The sequence below is a fragment of the Lepidochelys kempii genome, chromosome 15 (assembly GCF_965140285.1).
Source record: "Lepidochelys kempii isolate rLepKem1 chromosome 15, rLepKem1.hap1, whole genome shotgun sequence".
NCBI lineage: Eukaryota > Metazoa > Chordata > Testudines > Cheloniidae > Lepidochelys > Lepidochelys kempii.
This window is the reverse complement of record NC_136394.1, coordinates 12486410-12502197: the sequence shown is the minus strand read 5'-3', so window position 1 is coordinate 12502197 and position 15788 is coordinate 12486410. Positions and strand designations below refer to the sequence as shown.

The following is a 15788-nucleotide window of genomic DNA, read 5'->3' as shown; positions in this document are numbered from 1 at the left end:
CATACCTTTCAGAGCTATTATTTCTCCGCAGAAGCAGTTCTGCAATTATTTGTGACAGTTTTCTTTGCTATAGAAGAGCTAGAAACAAAGGCCCAACCTACACAGTTGTAACCCTGGCAGGAACCCCAGTGGAACAGGCCTTAAGTTTACTTTGTTTAAAACACAAAAAACTAAAGCTTCCATTCTACAGAAACTAACTACCAGAGATGAGTGCCAATATGGCTTTCTATCACAGACTAGAGCTACCCATCCCCTGTCTGCAACAGCTATTAGAATCACCAAAAGCCAGGGATCATCATTTTTGACAATTTTTTTATGTCAAAACGATGAGAGGGCTTTGTAATTTATTTGTAATCACATAGCTGTAGACAAGCTTTTCCACTGGAAGGCAGTGTGACCCACAGAAAGTGCACTATACTACAGTTCAGGAGACCAAGGTTTCATTCCCAGTTCTCCTACTCGGCTGTGGGTTGACCCTGAGCAGGTTTCTGGGCCTCAGCTTACCCATCTGTAAAATGGAGATAACGATACTGACCTACCGATCTCTAAAGCACTTTGGGATGAAAAGCACTACACACAAGCTAGAAATTATTTTAGAAGAGATTCCTTCAAGGTTGGAGGTAACAAAATTTGACCTAATTTTTTCCTTGTATGTTTCCATAGTCTGTGCAACTATGTCTATTTCCCTACCCCATCCAATGTAAAAAAACAAAGAACAAAAGGAGATAGCTCATATGCTCTTTTTAAAAAAAGTAATCTATGATTAACCCTATATAAGAGGAGAAAACAAATTCAGTAAGGAAACAGATTTTAATGCCAACCTAGCTCTGGGTTATTATAATAATAGCAAACTAAAATACTTTGAAATAGTTTAAAAATGAGCAACTTTAAAAGGTGTAACACTGTACATCTGCACAGTGAATAGTATGAAACACGAACACATGGAAATCGAACAAACTTCTGAAGTTCCCACCCTGGTCTTGACTGCTTTGTTTTGTAGTAGTTGTTTTTTGCTCACTCTCAAAGCATATATGGAGCTTGTTTACACAGCAGATAATAAAGCAAAGTGACATGAAGTGGGAAAACCCAGACCATAATAGGTAATAAAGCTGGAGATGGGGACTAAAACTTGAGTTACTTCGGTCCTATCTGCAGTATAAATTTTACTGTGTTTAAACATCACACTTAACAACAGCAGCACACTAGCCATGTTATAACATGGATTAGTTTTGCCTGAGTGGGTGAGATGAGATGATCCCATGTTATTTAAAGGTCAGGGCTCAAACATGTAGGGGTTGGCTGGTCAAGGGCAGAGTGAGGGCATTAGCTTAACATGCTTATAACACAGTCAGTCACATCAAAACAAATTAAGACCAAACAATGTTAGAACATGTCTAGAGCATGTTGCCTAAACACCATCCAGCTTACAGGTTAGATGGTGTCTTGTTTTATTCTTAGACAATATAGTTTAATTCAAAATACAGAAACATAGCTCTCCTTATATAAGTAAAGTGTACTTTAAAATTTTTTTAATCTATTAAAAGTTCAAATGACATCTCAAGATTAAGCCAATTAGAGAAGCATGTTGAAAGAGTTGTATGAACAACTCTGTATGTTTGTGAGCACATCGACTTTTTTTTGTCAGCCTCAAGATATTTGTTGGTAGAGATGTATGCTGACAAGTGTTAGCAAAAAATGCTTTCCAAACTGGGTTGGCGTTTCCATAGTACCCAGAGCAAATGCACGTGAGCACTCAGCACAGTTCTCAGACAGGCAGAGAAACATTACATCAAGAACGTGTTTGAAACTGCCTGCCTAGCAGGGCTCAGATACCTGTCTATGCTACTACTTCCAACATAGTGGCTGTAACATGGCTTTTGAAATTGGGTGATACGGATGCAAACCAGGCTCTCCACTTTTAAACCATTTACAAACAAGTAGAATGAACACCGTTGTTGGTTTTTGGGGGGTGGGGTGCTGTTTGTTAGAAACACACAGGCTTAGGAGTTAAACATCAAGCCCAGCATCTCACTTTGCAACCTCAGGCAGGTATACAGAAACTCCTAGTTATCGCTCTGAGGCTGAGCCAAAGCTGACTGAAGTCACTGCGGGATCCTTCCCAGCCCGTAGTGAGCAGATGTTTAGTACATGCCCCTGCCCTTCAAAAGGGACTCAGTTGGGGTGACCATCAGCATGTGTAAATGTGTTAACTAACAAAAATAATAATACCTGCAAACATAAGAACAATCCCTATTGTTTTCTCCAATTGTTCCCGTACAGCAGAGGCTGCACTGGGTCACCCTCATCCATACTGGGACCCTTCTGGAAACTCCACCCCATCTAGTCATGATTTAGTCAAGAATCTCATCCCATTTAGCAAGATGGGAAGGCTGTGGTGGTTGCGAATCCCCGACTCCTGTTCATGACCCACAGGTTGAGAACACACATCAAATATAAACCTCCTTTCCAAGGCCACCCTTCAATAGCCCACACCTGGTCCAGATGCATTTTAAGAGGCTTCCTTATACTTGACCCATAGAATCAATCCTGCCTGGCCTCATAAGGATGGATCCACGCAGCTGTTTCTTCTAAATGTGCCTTATTTTGGGGGGCACTGGGAGGCTCTCTTGGACTTTAGCACAGGAATCAGCTTTCCAAACTGTCCTTCTAGTGCAACCTCAGGCATCCCTGTGAAATTCCCCACTGCAGCTCAGAATTCATGAGGATTGGAACACATTCAAAGGGAATATCTGAGCATAGATACAAGAATACTAACCCTGTGGATCTAAGGTGCTGTCTGCATTTACACTCTAACCAAGTCAGAAGACCTATTTACAAAACAGCTAGCCCATAACCCAGTTAACACTATGGTTTGAAGTTGTAGCATAGACAGGTTCAGTAACTGCATTAAGACTTGGACTGTCCAGTGCATTAGCCTGGGTGTGGAGACAAGGTTAGTGCCCATCTACACTACAACTTTTAACCACATTTCAGAGTAGCAGCCATGTTAGTCTGTATCTGCAAAAAGAAAAGGAGGACTTGTGGTTGTTAGTCTCTAAAGGTGCCACAAGTCCTCCTTTTCTTTTAACCACATCGTGACCAGGTCAGGAGACAACTAGGTTGTAACCTGTTCTCCGGACACTTTTATAGTTACAGAGTAGATAAAGCCTTATGTAATATTGTTGGAAAATATATACCTGCTGGAGGATTATTTTAGAAGCCTGAATCATCAATGCCTGGACTTGACACTACCTACAGGTAACAGTAGCCATTCACACTTGGATCACCTTACTGCAATCCAGCAGCTTTGTTAAATCTGCTTAATACAAAACACATCTGGGTGGGTTTTCACCCAGACAGCTTCAGGTTTTTGAAAAGGTTCAATGGTAAGCAATACTGAGCATGTGGCTAAGTGTTCTGAGTTTTATTGCATGTATGGGCCATCAAGTCACTAAGGTAAACATATTCGACTAAATGTGGAGGCTGAGCATAAATTCAGATTTGAGGGGGTCAGAGTGGCAGGTTCGTGCATGGGATCTCCCTACAAAAAAATCACTGCAGTTTCCCAGCATATTCAGGGAGATGATGCGCCTATGTCACCTTGTTCTTGTGGGCCGCAGTTTAGCTTCCTCCAGGCAACAGACAGACCAAAAACCTAGAACTGCGCTAAAAGCAGCTTCCCAGCATTAGGGAATTCTTATCCTTTCCCCTCTCCGGACACCACATAATGATTAGCTAGCAGCAAGGGATTCCACACTTGGAGAAACCTCCCTTTGGGAAGGAGGGAAGAGTGCAAGACACTGCTCTGGAACATGCCATAATCCAAAGTCATGAAGCAGCAGAGCTCCTAGATGTGCAAGGAACAGAACCCAGCTGCCATCCGAGTGTTAAATTAAGAAGAGCCCCATGTTAGGAAAAGATGAGCTTAAAATTCCACTTTCCTGCTCACCCTGGCAAGTCAAATCAGGGAGTGCGGCCAGCCTTGCAGCTCAGCGATCTCCCTGAAATTCAAAGGCAAAGCAGGAAGCAGAGCTCTGAGGTCCTAGATACACTTGTATGAGGAAGAGCAGAGCATTGCAGCATTATCAGTGCTTTACCCTGTGCACAGCAGAGTATGCACTATAGGCAATGAAGTATAAACACTTTCCTTCTAACATGGTTAAGGGACATTCCATTGAGATCCCTCATGCATGAGTGTGGTGGAGGGGGTAGGAGGGAGCGAAATGGGAGATGACAGAGAGAGAGTCTCCAGCCCAGCACCTAGGATGGCAAAGTTGCATGCCCCCCTCCTCCTGTATCCAATTAGGAGGGAGCTCTGAGCTTCCCACTGAGGCAGTACCCAGACTCCGCTAAGTATACCCTTCTCTCCTCCCCCTCCCACTATGCTTCGATACTGAGTTTGATTACTAGATTACGTGATCCATATTTTTTTGAGCCACAATGTTAATAGAATTCTTTTCTGCAAACCCCCCCCCCCCCCCCCGACTAGCAGAAATCATCTCCTTTCTGCTCCGTGCCACACCATTCCCTTGCACACAAAAAAGCAAAGTAATTCACTCCACTGTTAGAAATCCTTTTGGGATAACTTTGCTTTGATCTCTCTAGTGAGAGCTCTCTGTTCCTGAGCAACACGTATGTCCCAGGGCTGAAGAATATATTTCCATCCTACTACAGCTTCAGTCGTAAACAAAAGAAAGCCATTGCTGTTCGTAAACATCTTGAGAGAAACAGAAAGGATAAAGATGCCAAATTTCGTCCGATTCTGATTGAGAGCAGAATTCACAGGCTGGCTCTTTACTACAAGACCAAGAGAGTACTCCCACCCAACTGGAAGTACAAGTCATCCACTGCCTCTGCTCTGGTGGCATAAGAGTTCACTCTTCTTTTTACTGAAAGAATAACTCAGAGATTTTACTTATCAGCTCTTAATAGCCTTAAAAGCAACACACTTCAATTGTGTTGCTCCATGCCCGTGGTCTCCACCCTTCCCATGACAGCAATCATCCTGAAGTCACGCAGACTGCACAACCCCTTCATAAAACAGCTTTTAATCACTACTAAGTTTAAGCATCAAGCTTGCTAGCAGCCAGTTAGGCTCAGACTGGAGATCTGCTACGATGATTAACAAGATGTTCTTTTACTGACTAACCCACAAATCCATACAAGTAACTAGTGCAACCAGCAGAAAATTCATCCAAATACCAAGATTCCCTGAAACAAGGACAATAACATGACACTGCAAGACTCCAAGGCATGTGAAAATGTTGACTTCCTCCCTGTTAAACTTCAGTCCAGGGATGATCTTAGGGGAACATGAAGCAAGTGGTCACAAAAGACATGAGAATGTGGGCAGGGAACTCCCAAGCCAAAGCTCACAACCTATCAGGATCTAAAAGAGATACACAATATGTGTGTGTGTGTGTGTGTGTGTGTGTGTGTCACAAAATGAAGGGCACCAAAAAATAGCATAGGAAGCCTCAGACAATGTGCAATAAATTTCCTTAGCATCTTATTTTTTGTAACTTTATATGTTCATATTTCAGCATTGTCTACTGTGAATAATTTGTAGGACCAAAACAGAAATATCAGATTGGTGGGATATGGATGTCATGTGGCTCTAAACTAAGAGGCAGTTGGAAGGTAACATACTCACAAACTCTTCCTTCTCTTGCCTTATTCAGAGCATCATAATCTAGTCTCAGAGCATAGGAAGCTGACACCAGCCATGCTGATGAGTCATTATTACCTTCCTGGGTGAACGCACCGAAAAAATATATAGTTCCTGCCGACTTTAGTCCAAACTGTAGCAGATACAGTTCACTCCATGTTATTGGAAATGCATATTGTGCAAACAGACCAGTAATACTCAGTTTTCACTGTCTTGGGCGCATGTTTGAAGCCCAATGCTCAGGGAACTTAAGTGTATTTTCTTCAAAACAGATTACACGGGGATGCTCCTGGCCCATTTTCACAGAGCGTGCGGCTGTCACTGTCCATACTTGAAAATGATTTGGGGACTGGATTTTGAACTGTTAAGGCCGTGTTCTAACAACAAGAGCCCTCTTTCGCTGCAGGCTCCCACAGGGCATTCTCACCCAGCTGACTCTCAGGCAGTGAAACTCAGAGTGTCTTCCTTGTCCTAAAAATGCTGTGCAGCAAATTACTGGTGCCATTACAATGGCTGTCACAACCCATCTCAGATGTAGCTGCATTTCAGAGCTAGGTGAGGCGGATCAGAATCCTGTTCTACGATATTAAGTCTTTTGGGGGTCAACAGCAGGCATAAGGTCCCAAGCCTGTGCAGTTCTTGTGTTCCCAGACACCACACACAGAGATAGAAATGCACTAAGTTTATAGAGTCCAAACACACGGGCTGTCCATTATTAAGATACGTCTGCAACCCACTATCCCATAGGTTTGGAATTACAGGATAAAAAATATTTGATCCACACAGTGCTATATGCTACAGCTACTACTTTCCTACAAGCACAGTCCAATCTATAAGCACCTTGGGTCCTTGCCACACTACAATCTGGAGTGACATGCAGAGAAACACTGTTGATTTTGGTATAACACCATAAGAGGTTTCTTTCTTTGAAAGATGCAGTAGGGATTAGGATGCAAAAAAAAAGTGGCCACTAGAATAGCAGTTTATTTTGTAGGCTATGCTAGATTTGCTGGTAGCAAATACAGAGATCCCCATCAGAGACTGTTATACCAACATGTACCGTTCAAAAATATTAGCAGATATAAAAGTGAATGTGCAGCACTGATAAAGCTCATTCAGACAGTATGGCCACCATGGACTCACATTTGACAGGTAACCATATGACCATGAGGCAATCCAGCCCCAGCTGCCACATTTACATTGGGTTTCCTCTCAGATAAAGGAGATTCTGATCTTGTTCCGTTGCCTAGTTAAATAGAGGGTTTGAGTTGTATAAGTTTGAAAGGAGGAGGGGAGTAAGGGGAGAGAAACTATTATTTTAGTAACTAGAACAGATATGTTTCAGAGTAACAGCCGTGTTAGTCTGTATTCGCAAAAAGAAAAGGAGTACTTGTGGCACCTTAGAGACTAACCAATTTATTTGAGCATGAGCTTTCGTGAGCTACAGCTCACTTCATCGGATGCATGCCGTGGAAACGTTTCCACGGCATGCATCCGATGAAGTGAGCTGTAGCTCACGAAAGCTCATGCTCAAATAAATTGGTTAGTCTCTAAGGTGCCACAAGTACTCCTTTTCTTAGAACAGATATGCAAACCACATACAAATACTGTGACTGGAGCACCCCGCATCAGCTCTGTACAGATGACAGTTTTAGTGCTTAAAATACGCACACTGTAATTCAAAACAAATTTTAGGATGTTACGGATTACAAAGCCCCGCCTCAGCATTTACAGAAGCTTTGATGTTCAAGGATTTATTTACAATGTACAACAATCCCAGCCCTCTGTAAATTACACAATTTAAAATTTAAAAATCAGGGCAGAAAAATAATACACCTTACAATTGGTGCGCTGGCTAAAAACTGCTTTGTATCTCAAGAATTTGATTTCTGCTTTGAGAGGACTTCCTTCATACACTGCACACACCCAGCCAAGACACTCAGGAGTCTAGATATCAAAATGTGCAGTCAAACTCCCTCTCTCTCTGACAATGTTTGTGGTCCACTGGCTGAATCACGATATAGCACTAAAAACCTGTTTCTTTTCTCACGTGTACCAGCAAGAAACAGACGTAACTCCACTGAAGTCAATGAATTTTCAGCACAGTAAGAGCAGAATCAGGCCCTTATAGTTCTTTCATGCTTATCTGGGTGGGTGAAGCACACTAAAAGGAGAAAGTCAAACAACCTGCTGCCCTGGTCTTAGTTTCTCTGGGGGAAAGGTGGCTTCACGAAAGCTGTGCCTCTGCTCCACAATCGGATAGGTTTTCCTGTGGTAACTGAAACAAAGCATTAGTCCTCCGACGGCCAGTTTGCCAAGTCTTACCTCATTAACCTTTATGGACTGACCTCCAAAATTCCTTGAAGGCAAAGCACTGGCCCCTTTTGCCTCGGGCATTGTGACTGATTATCCCCAGTGGGCTGGGAAAAGGGACAGGACTCTGTTAGGCTTACAGTGCACCACAGTGCTCGACTCTGAAGTCAGAAGCATGTTACCGGGTCTCAAACTCACAAAGGCTTCTTTGCTGGCCTGTCTTTCAGCTGAGGTTCAAAACTGTAGCTTGGATAATTAATTAATGATAATTAAAGAGCCTACATTACTTCTTGCAAGAACTGGGAGCATTTGGTCAGCATGCTGGCCATCTTTCAACTTGGGCCTCCTTAAAAATTCCTGTCACTTCACTTGAGTAAGACATCTTTTGCCCCCAAATCTATCCATCTCCCCCATGCATGTCATCCACAAGCACAGCACATTCCAAAAGTAAAGACATTACCTCACCCCACCCCTCAACGTTGGCAAATTCTTATTATCTTTGCTTCCTGCCTTACACCCGTGGGCGTAGTTTAGCTGGCATTGTTCTATAGCTGCCGTGACCTATACTCAAGTGGCTGCATTTCTGTGAATGGTAAGGTGCTCTCTGTAGGGAGCTGGTAAAAGTCTGAAAAGCAATCACTTTACATATTCACATAACTGCACATGAAATAAATGTTCTACTTCAGTCAAATGGCAGGAGGGAAATGCTGGCAGCACTAGCTTGAGCCATGGACAAGTGCACAGTGAATGGCCACTGCTATTCCGTGCAGAGGCAGGGTAGGCAAGTGACCCCCACCTCCCCCAGGTTTATTATTAGTCATCTCTCTCCTCTCTTCTCCACCAATGGGGAAGCTAGTCCTATTTCTGTTGCTTCTACATTATACACTATAGGAAGGCCCTCTGCTGTCATGGAGCAGGATGGTGACAACAGCATCCTCACAACAGACACAACTACCATACTGGTTGGTTTGCAGCCTGCTTGTCCTTTGGGTATAGCCAGGCCCAACTGGAAACAAAACAAACCAGAGTACACAGCGAGCTGGAGAAAAAACGGTTTATCTGCATCTCCCTGTTCTGAATACTGTGCAGGGCCACAACTGAGAGTCTGCATCCACTTGCAGGAGAAAGAGGGTGCACAGGAAGGAGGAGAGGTCATGCTCAATCACATTAGCAGGGCCATCAGCAACGAGCTTCAGCTCTTTCATCAGAGCTGGTGGGGGAAGAAGAGGGCGTTCCGCTCACGCACTCTGGGAAGGGGGGCAATATAATAAGCAGCTAAATAATGTCAAGAACAAACAATCTCTGGAAAGCACTGAGGGGGCCATTTAGGACAGTGTATTGTCATTAGTGTGCCTAGAAAATCCGCTGCCTGGTACTGAAAAGGATTAAAGAGGGGGCTGGGTTATAACAGAGAAAGGCTTAAAAAAAAGAAAATAGCAAAATGAACTACAGACAAATGTCAGAGACTAGATCCAAGCCTCATTCTTGACGGAGCGAGCCACTGACAGACCAACAGCCAGGAGCTACAGCCAACAGCCCTAGACTTAGATGCCACAAAGTAAGTGGCAATGCCTTAACCATATGCGTGTTGTAAAGGCCACTAGGATCTCTTCCATCCTTATCAAGGGGAGTACTAACCTTCTCTCCTTGAGAGAAGGAGGGCGAAATGCACTTTATGGAATTTCCTAGGTTTGAGGTTCCCAAGAGTAGAAGGAAAGTGCAGCAGATAAAATCCCATTTTAGCTGCTCATAGTAGAGTGCTGTTTCTAAACAGTGACAAAGGCACAGCATCTGCCTCACTGACAGTCACTGTTTACATTGCTGTGGAATAGCAAAGCACTTTAGAAACAAAGCATCCTAAAATCCATGGGAGGTGGCTAAGCATCATTGCACCCAATTTAGCAGGGAAACTGAGGGATAACAAGGGCAAGAGACTGGCCTAAGATCACACAGCAGAGAAGTGAGGTATGGTCAGGAAAAGAATTTAGGAAACATAGCTCCTGATCCCCTGTTGTAACCACCAGACAACACTCTCCCTCCCCTGTCCTCTATATTGTACTTTGTCTGGGCTGCACACTGAAACGGTATCAGTAATGACCTTTAAACCAATACTGCTAATAGCCAGGGACTTACATGCTTGACTATCTAGCTAGGCATTTGTAACTGAAGAATCTAGGTCCCTGACTGGGCATACGCTTTACAAAGCTATTCTGTTCCAAAGGGACCTAAATTGAGTTTTGAGCCAAGCATTCTGTTTGCATGGATCCATTTCAGAGTACTTTTCTCCATCCATAGCCTGATTATATGCACTGCTCCAGGAAGAGGCACTCTGACTTTCTGTGCTAGCGGAGATACAAAAATAAGCATTATTAAACCCTGCCCATGAGCTGACCAGGGGTCTACAAACTTATTACCAATGGAGTAAAATGACATACAAATCCTATTCCCAAATTGAGCAACACTGGTTCCTGCTAACCTTCTGGGGTGCCATTGGCAGAACTCTGAGGAGAGCTTTGTTCAACTCTCCCAGGTGGACAGAAGTCTCCACCGCCACAAGGGTATTCACAGGAAAGAGCTTTGTAGACAAATACTGCCTTTGTGGAGAATGTAAACTGCACTTAGGACCCAGGCAGGCTACCTACTAACCAGACTCTAGATGTGGGGTTTCTTGCTCTTCAGCATGAGGGCACAGATCATCTCATTCACAGAGCAAGCATCCGTCAGACTTCCACATCCTGCTGAGCTGGAAATATAAACACAAGCTACAATTTTGGTGTGATCAGTAGCTAAAAGAGAGGGAGACTATTTTAAAAACTGAACTGACCAAGGTCACAACGAGACCTCTCCATTTCATAGAGGTCCCTACATTACTTTTCCCCCTTAATTACGTGCAGGGAGCACCATGGGGTTATTTGCAACAGCAGATAGAAAAAAAGAAATAAAATCCATTAGAAAATGTGTTATCATTCTCCATACAAATAATTGTGATAAATCTGAGAGCTTTTAAACTATGTTAAGACTTTTCCCCCTCCACTCACATTACATGAAATAATTATAAGTGTTGCATAATTCACCTGAGGATGCAAGATGTTGGATGAAAGTTGTTTATGAAATTTTACAAATAGTTATTAAAATGCCCACACTCACGGAGCAGCATCCCCCCTACAGCCATTCAGAAAGGAGCTGAGTCCCCACTACCTGGGTCTGCTGTTAGAATTCTAGACACCTCTCATTTCTGGAAATCTAGGTTTAAAACTTGGCTTAACTCCCAAGTGAGAGCGTTTAGTGATCTCACCCTAGTCCCCATCCACATCATAGAACTAACACATGGTTTGGCATGACTGGCAGCCTCTGCGCGAGAGGCCTAGGACTGACGCAGCAGGTGTTTGCTGGCTAGCATGAAGATACACTGGCAGACCCACAGAGGAAGTGTGCATAGCACACGTCTATATGCCTGGTTCAGTTCAGTGTTAGCATGAACCAAAGTCCTGAAAAAAGATTCACCCACAGAATGTAAAGCCAGGAAATATATGAAATCTGGATGCATGAAGGAGCCAAATACCGTAGGACAAGTCCAACTTGACACTAATTACCATTAAGGCTGAACAGAACCTGCGGTGACCTAGACCTGCACATCCTGTTCAAACAGCTTCAGGGAAGATTGGCAGGACTAGCAGTGGCATGGCTCAAGCACAGATACAGTGCAGGCTGGCTGAAGCAAAGAGATAGTTTCACAACATGTAGTCTCTAAGGTGCCACAAGTACTCCTTTTCTTATAACATGTAGAGTGGAGGATAGTCCCTATCAGGCCATATATGGAACACCACATGATGCCTCTTACACCTTTGGTTTGTGTTTGTTTTATGAAGTCAGGACTCTGTCAGTTTGCTTAGGCTCAAATATACACCTTCCTAAGCATAAGAAAAAATCCCATTCAGCATGCCTGCAGAATGACTTATAATGGAAATGAACAGCAGTGAACAAGAAACGTAGTTGTCTTGTGGACATAGAATCCTTTTTTTTTGCAGTAGAGTAGAAAGTAGCCACTACTTACCAGGTTTAGACAATTGTAAACAGCCACCCCTACAAAACCAGCTTATGTTATCCCCTAGGCTGGAGAAAGCAGGGAGGTAAAATATACCTGGTCATGTGTCTGCAGTTCTCTGGTCATAACCAGGAACAAATCATTGGGCTGCAAACCAGGAGTTGGTTTGGGGATCTCAGATGCCAGCAGGCTCTTTTGTTAACATACGTTCGCACATAATGTATTTCACTTATCCAGCAGTATTTAAAATAAAATCAGATCACTGCCTTTCAGGAAGCCCAATCTAGCAGGCAAAATCTGCCTTGGAGAACAAGCTTTATCCACCGTTGTTGTTTTCTCCCCATTGTTCCTTTCTGGAAAATTGCAACAGCTAGAAGGCTCCCCAGTCATCTAAAGCACATCAGTAAACAAAAAGAGCAGAGACAGATGGCTGCAGCTCAGTTTAAACCAGCATTGGATCCAACCTCCCTCTGCTTCTCATCTACATCCCATAAGAACACACAAGACCAAGGGAGAGCACAGAAGTCATGGAACAGACAGCGCATATGTATATATAATCTGATAAGGAAGGGGTTGCTGCAAGGACAAGGTGCCAAGGTTTGGAATGCTCAAGCAGCTTTCATTTTTAGTAAACAGACATTTATACAGAACAGCCTTTCACTAACACAACAATGGAACTCCAATTTCATGGGGGTTGAAACTGTATCTGTGAAACCTTCCAGCCAAATGCTCACCCAAATACATGCCTCCAACAAGCAGCAGGGAGATCTCCTTCCATTTAAATCACTCACTCTGAGAACTAGAGCAACTTGAGACAATGAAAACATCCTTGATAGACCTCCCTCTTTGAACCTCTTCAAAGCTTTGAATCCACCACTACTACAGGAATTCAATCCTGTTTGCAGACATCTGAGTTAATCCCTTATTAAAATATTGACTTAAAAAGAGAGAGACGGAGATTAAGATTACATACAAACTCAGAGAATGATTGGACTCTGTTAAACCTATCTCAGGGATTTCTTCACTCCTGAAAACCACTTCATTTCTTTCCCTTTAAACGTTGGAAGGCTAAATGAGTCAAAGGAAGAGGTTAGCTGCTATTGCAATGCATAATGACAAGGAGTTCAAATGTCTACATAAAATCCAGCATATCCCTTTAAATCAAACAATGTAATTAACTGTTAATTTCTACTCATCCAGACCCAACTCTGAACATGGTCCCAGTGTTTCCTTATTTCATCAAATTCAGTCAGATGCAGCCCTGAATACATAAATGTAGGAATGGGTTCAAACATGCCCCTCCCTTCTCAAAACAATCCATTTCTGTTTTGGGTCTGATAAAGCTAAACTAACCAATCTCACATAAGGCATCATCTAGGGCTTCCTAACATCCCATGAACCTCACTCATTTAAAAACACAATAAAACACAGGGGAAGGGCTGGATTATCATTCCTTTAGCTTGTGTAATAATTAAAGGATGATACAGCAGACAGAATGATGTCTCAGGTCCCCAAATACCAATGGGCAGGAAAACAGAAATGAGGGAGCAGCATTTCTATTGGTAAAGCCCTGGGGTAACAATGCCAGGTTACAGCATCACTGACATGCACCCCATGCAGCTATGGGATGCAGTTCAACCACTATACAGCACAATAGCAGAAGGAAGGGAAATATTGGCAAAGGACACTAGGACAAACTTCTATCTTTATAAAAAGGGGTCAGAGGAGCTTCACTCAAGGCACTGGTTTATATAAAGTCTTAAACACATGAAATAAATTGCATGGACCCCAATTTATTACCTCCAGAATGATGCAGAGTTGTCAGCCTTCCTGGGAACCAAATCTTTCATTCCAAGAAGTCTAACTACCCCAAGCTTGAGTTTTAGCCTATGAGGTCAACCCCAGATCAGGGCAGCTTTGAGTTATAGCCCGGGTTCTCTTTTTAGACCGTTGCCTCCCTTTGTGTGGTCAACCCAAAGCACCCTTCCTTCCCCACATGTGGACACGAACATGTGAATTAACCAAACCCCTGTTTAAACAAGATGTACACACCTGCATCTCCATGGAAACAGCTGTCCTGAGGACCTCTCCCAGATGGCATATCTCCATCATTTGGCCAGATCTGTCCCGTTTTCCGTACTCCCACAATAGTGGCTTCAGACACAATGACTGGCTGTTGCCTGGGCCGCTTTTGAGACTGGGGTGTTGGTGGGCTGCTGCTGTCGAAGGATTGTTGAGAATTTTGGGACGGAGAACGGCTTTTCTCCCGATACATGCGGTAAGTGGTGGGGCTGGGGGAAACATGGCTAGACTGCCCTGAAGAGAAATCTTCCTCACTGGATGTGAGGTTCTCATTTGAGCTACAATCTGGAGTATACCCTCCCCCAATGTCCTCAAAACTCCTTGGGGAATAAGACCTCCTGGGCCATGTAAGATGCTTTTCCTGATCAGAGGCACTCTGATTCCGCAGTACGGGTCCTTTGCTTTCTCCTTCCCCCATCATCCCACCCACATAGATGCTTTGGTAGGGCTGAAAGTCCATTGGTTGCCAAGGGGGTCGATTGCCTCCATTGACATTTATTAGGTTGTCTTTCAGAAACCTGGGGTTCAGTTCAGCATCCTCATATTCTCCATCATAGCCAAAGCTGCTCTCAGAAGACCTTCCCCGGTAGGCCGGCCTCTGGAACTCATTAAAGCTGGGTACCACATTAGACGGGAGGGAGTGCAAGGATTTTTTGCGTTCCATCTGCATGGCTTGGCTACCAAGGGAGCTTATTTTATCAGAAACTTCTTTATCATTGACCTTCACTAAACCCTTCTCATGGTGGTACTCCATGTTCACATAGAAGGGCTTCTCAGCAGCATCCTTGCTATCACCAGAACAATGCGAATTAACCTTTTTAATCCTCTCAAAGTTGGACCTGAGTGCTGCCACACTGGTTGCGTTCCCTTTGTCCTTAGCAAGGGGCTCAAAGGACCCCTCTTTCTCAGTGGAGCCCACCAGCCTGCGGGTGGAAGAGGGCCTGTGCTTTGAAGGGGATCCATCCATATCACAGCGATTCTCCATATCTTCTGCCACTCTCTTCAGTTTCTCTTCACTGTAGTATTTACACCTGTCTTGCTCCCCTTCCCCATGCTGGGGGCTCTCCAAGGGCAACAGGTCCGACCCATCGCTCTGGGCAGACAGCTTCCTCAGAGAAGGTATCCTTGGCTTGAACTTCTCCTCTCCGTGGTGGGGTCTGTTTTTTTCTGGATCCCCTTGCTCGGTGCTTTGGTGATCATGTGGGTCCTGGTTGTGCAGCTCTGCATCCCCTTCAGGCAGCTGGGAAATCCTCTTGAAACCCCACCTCTGTCGGTCATAGCTCTTCTTCTCCTTTGCCAAGAGAGTCTGCAGGTAAATCATACGGAACCTCTCCTTGTTGACCTCCATCTCCAGCCTCCGGATAGAGGCTTTGCACATCTCCAGCTCCTGCTCAATATCTCCCACAGATTTCAGCTCCATCTTAGGAGGCTCGGAGTCTGCAAACTGGGCTTTCCAAGCCTCCACAAACCCCACTGGGTCCACCATTTTGCATCCAGGGAAAAGATCACGATGGGGGAACAGGAGGTGGAGAGAATCCGCCCGCTGAATTTCACATGGAGCGTTTTCACAGAACGGCCAGAGACAGGTTCACACTCACGGAATGGATCTTTTCCCCAGTCCACGCATGAAGGTAAACCAGGGAGGTAAAGCCCGGTGGTCCTGTGTCCGAGAACGTCCCC

General features: G+C 44.1%; 1 protein-coding gene and 1 non-coding gene across 3 annotated transcripts in view; both read right to left on the bottom strand.

Annotated features, from left to right (window-relative positions):
* Positions 1-15788, bottom strand: part of BCR (BCR activator of RhoGEF and GTPase) — a 133889-nt gene extending 118101 nt beyond the window's left edge. For both annotated transcript variants that reach the window (XM_073313721.2, XM_073313722.2), the window contains exon 1: positions 14079-15788. In XM_073313721.2, the coding sequence (XP_073169822.1) occupies positions 14079-15594 (1516 nt within the window). In that variant the 5' untranslated portion in view covers positions 15595-15788. The remainder of the gene's footprint in view (positions 1-14078) is intronic.
* Positions 9513-9641, bottom strand: LOC140899027 (U6atac minor spliceosomal RNA). The gene has a single exon (XR_012155194.1). It is a non-coding gene; the product is annotated as a U6atac minor spliceosomal RNA (small nuclear RNA).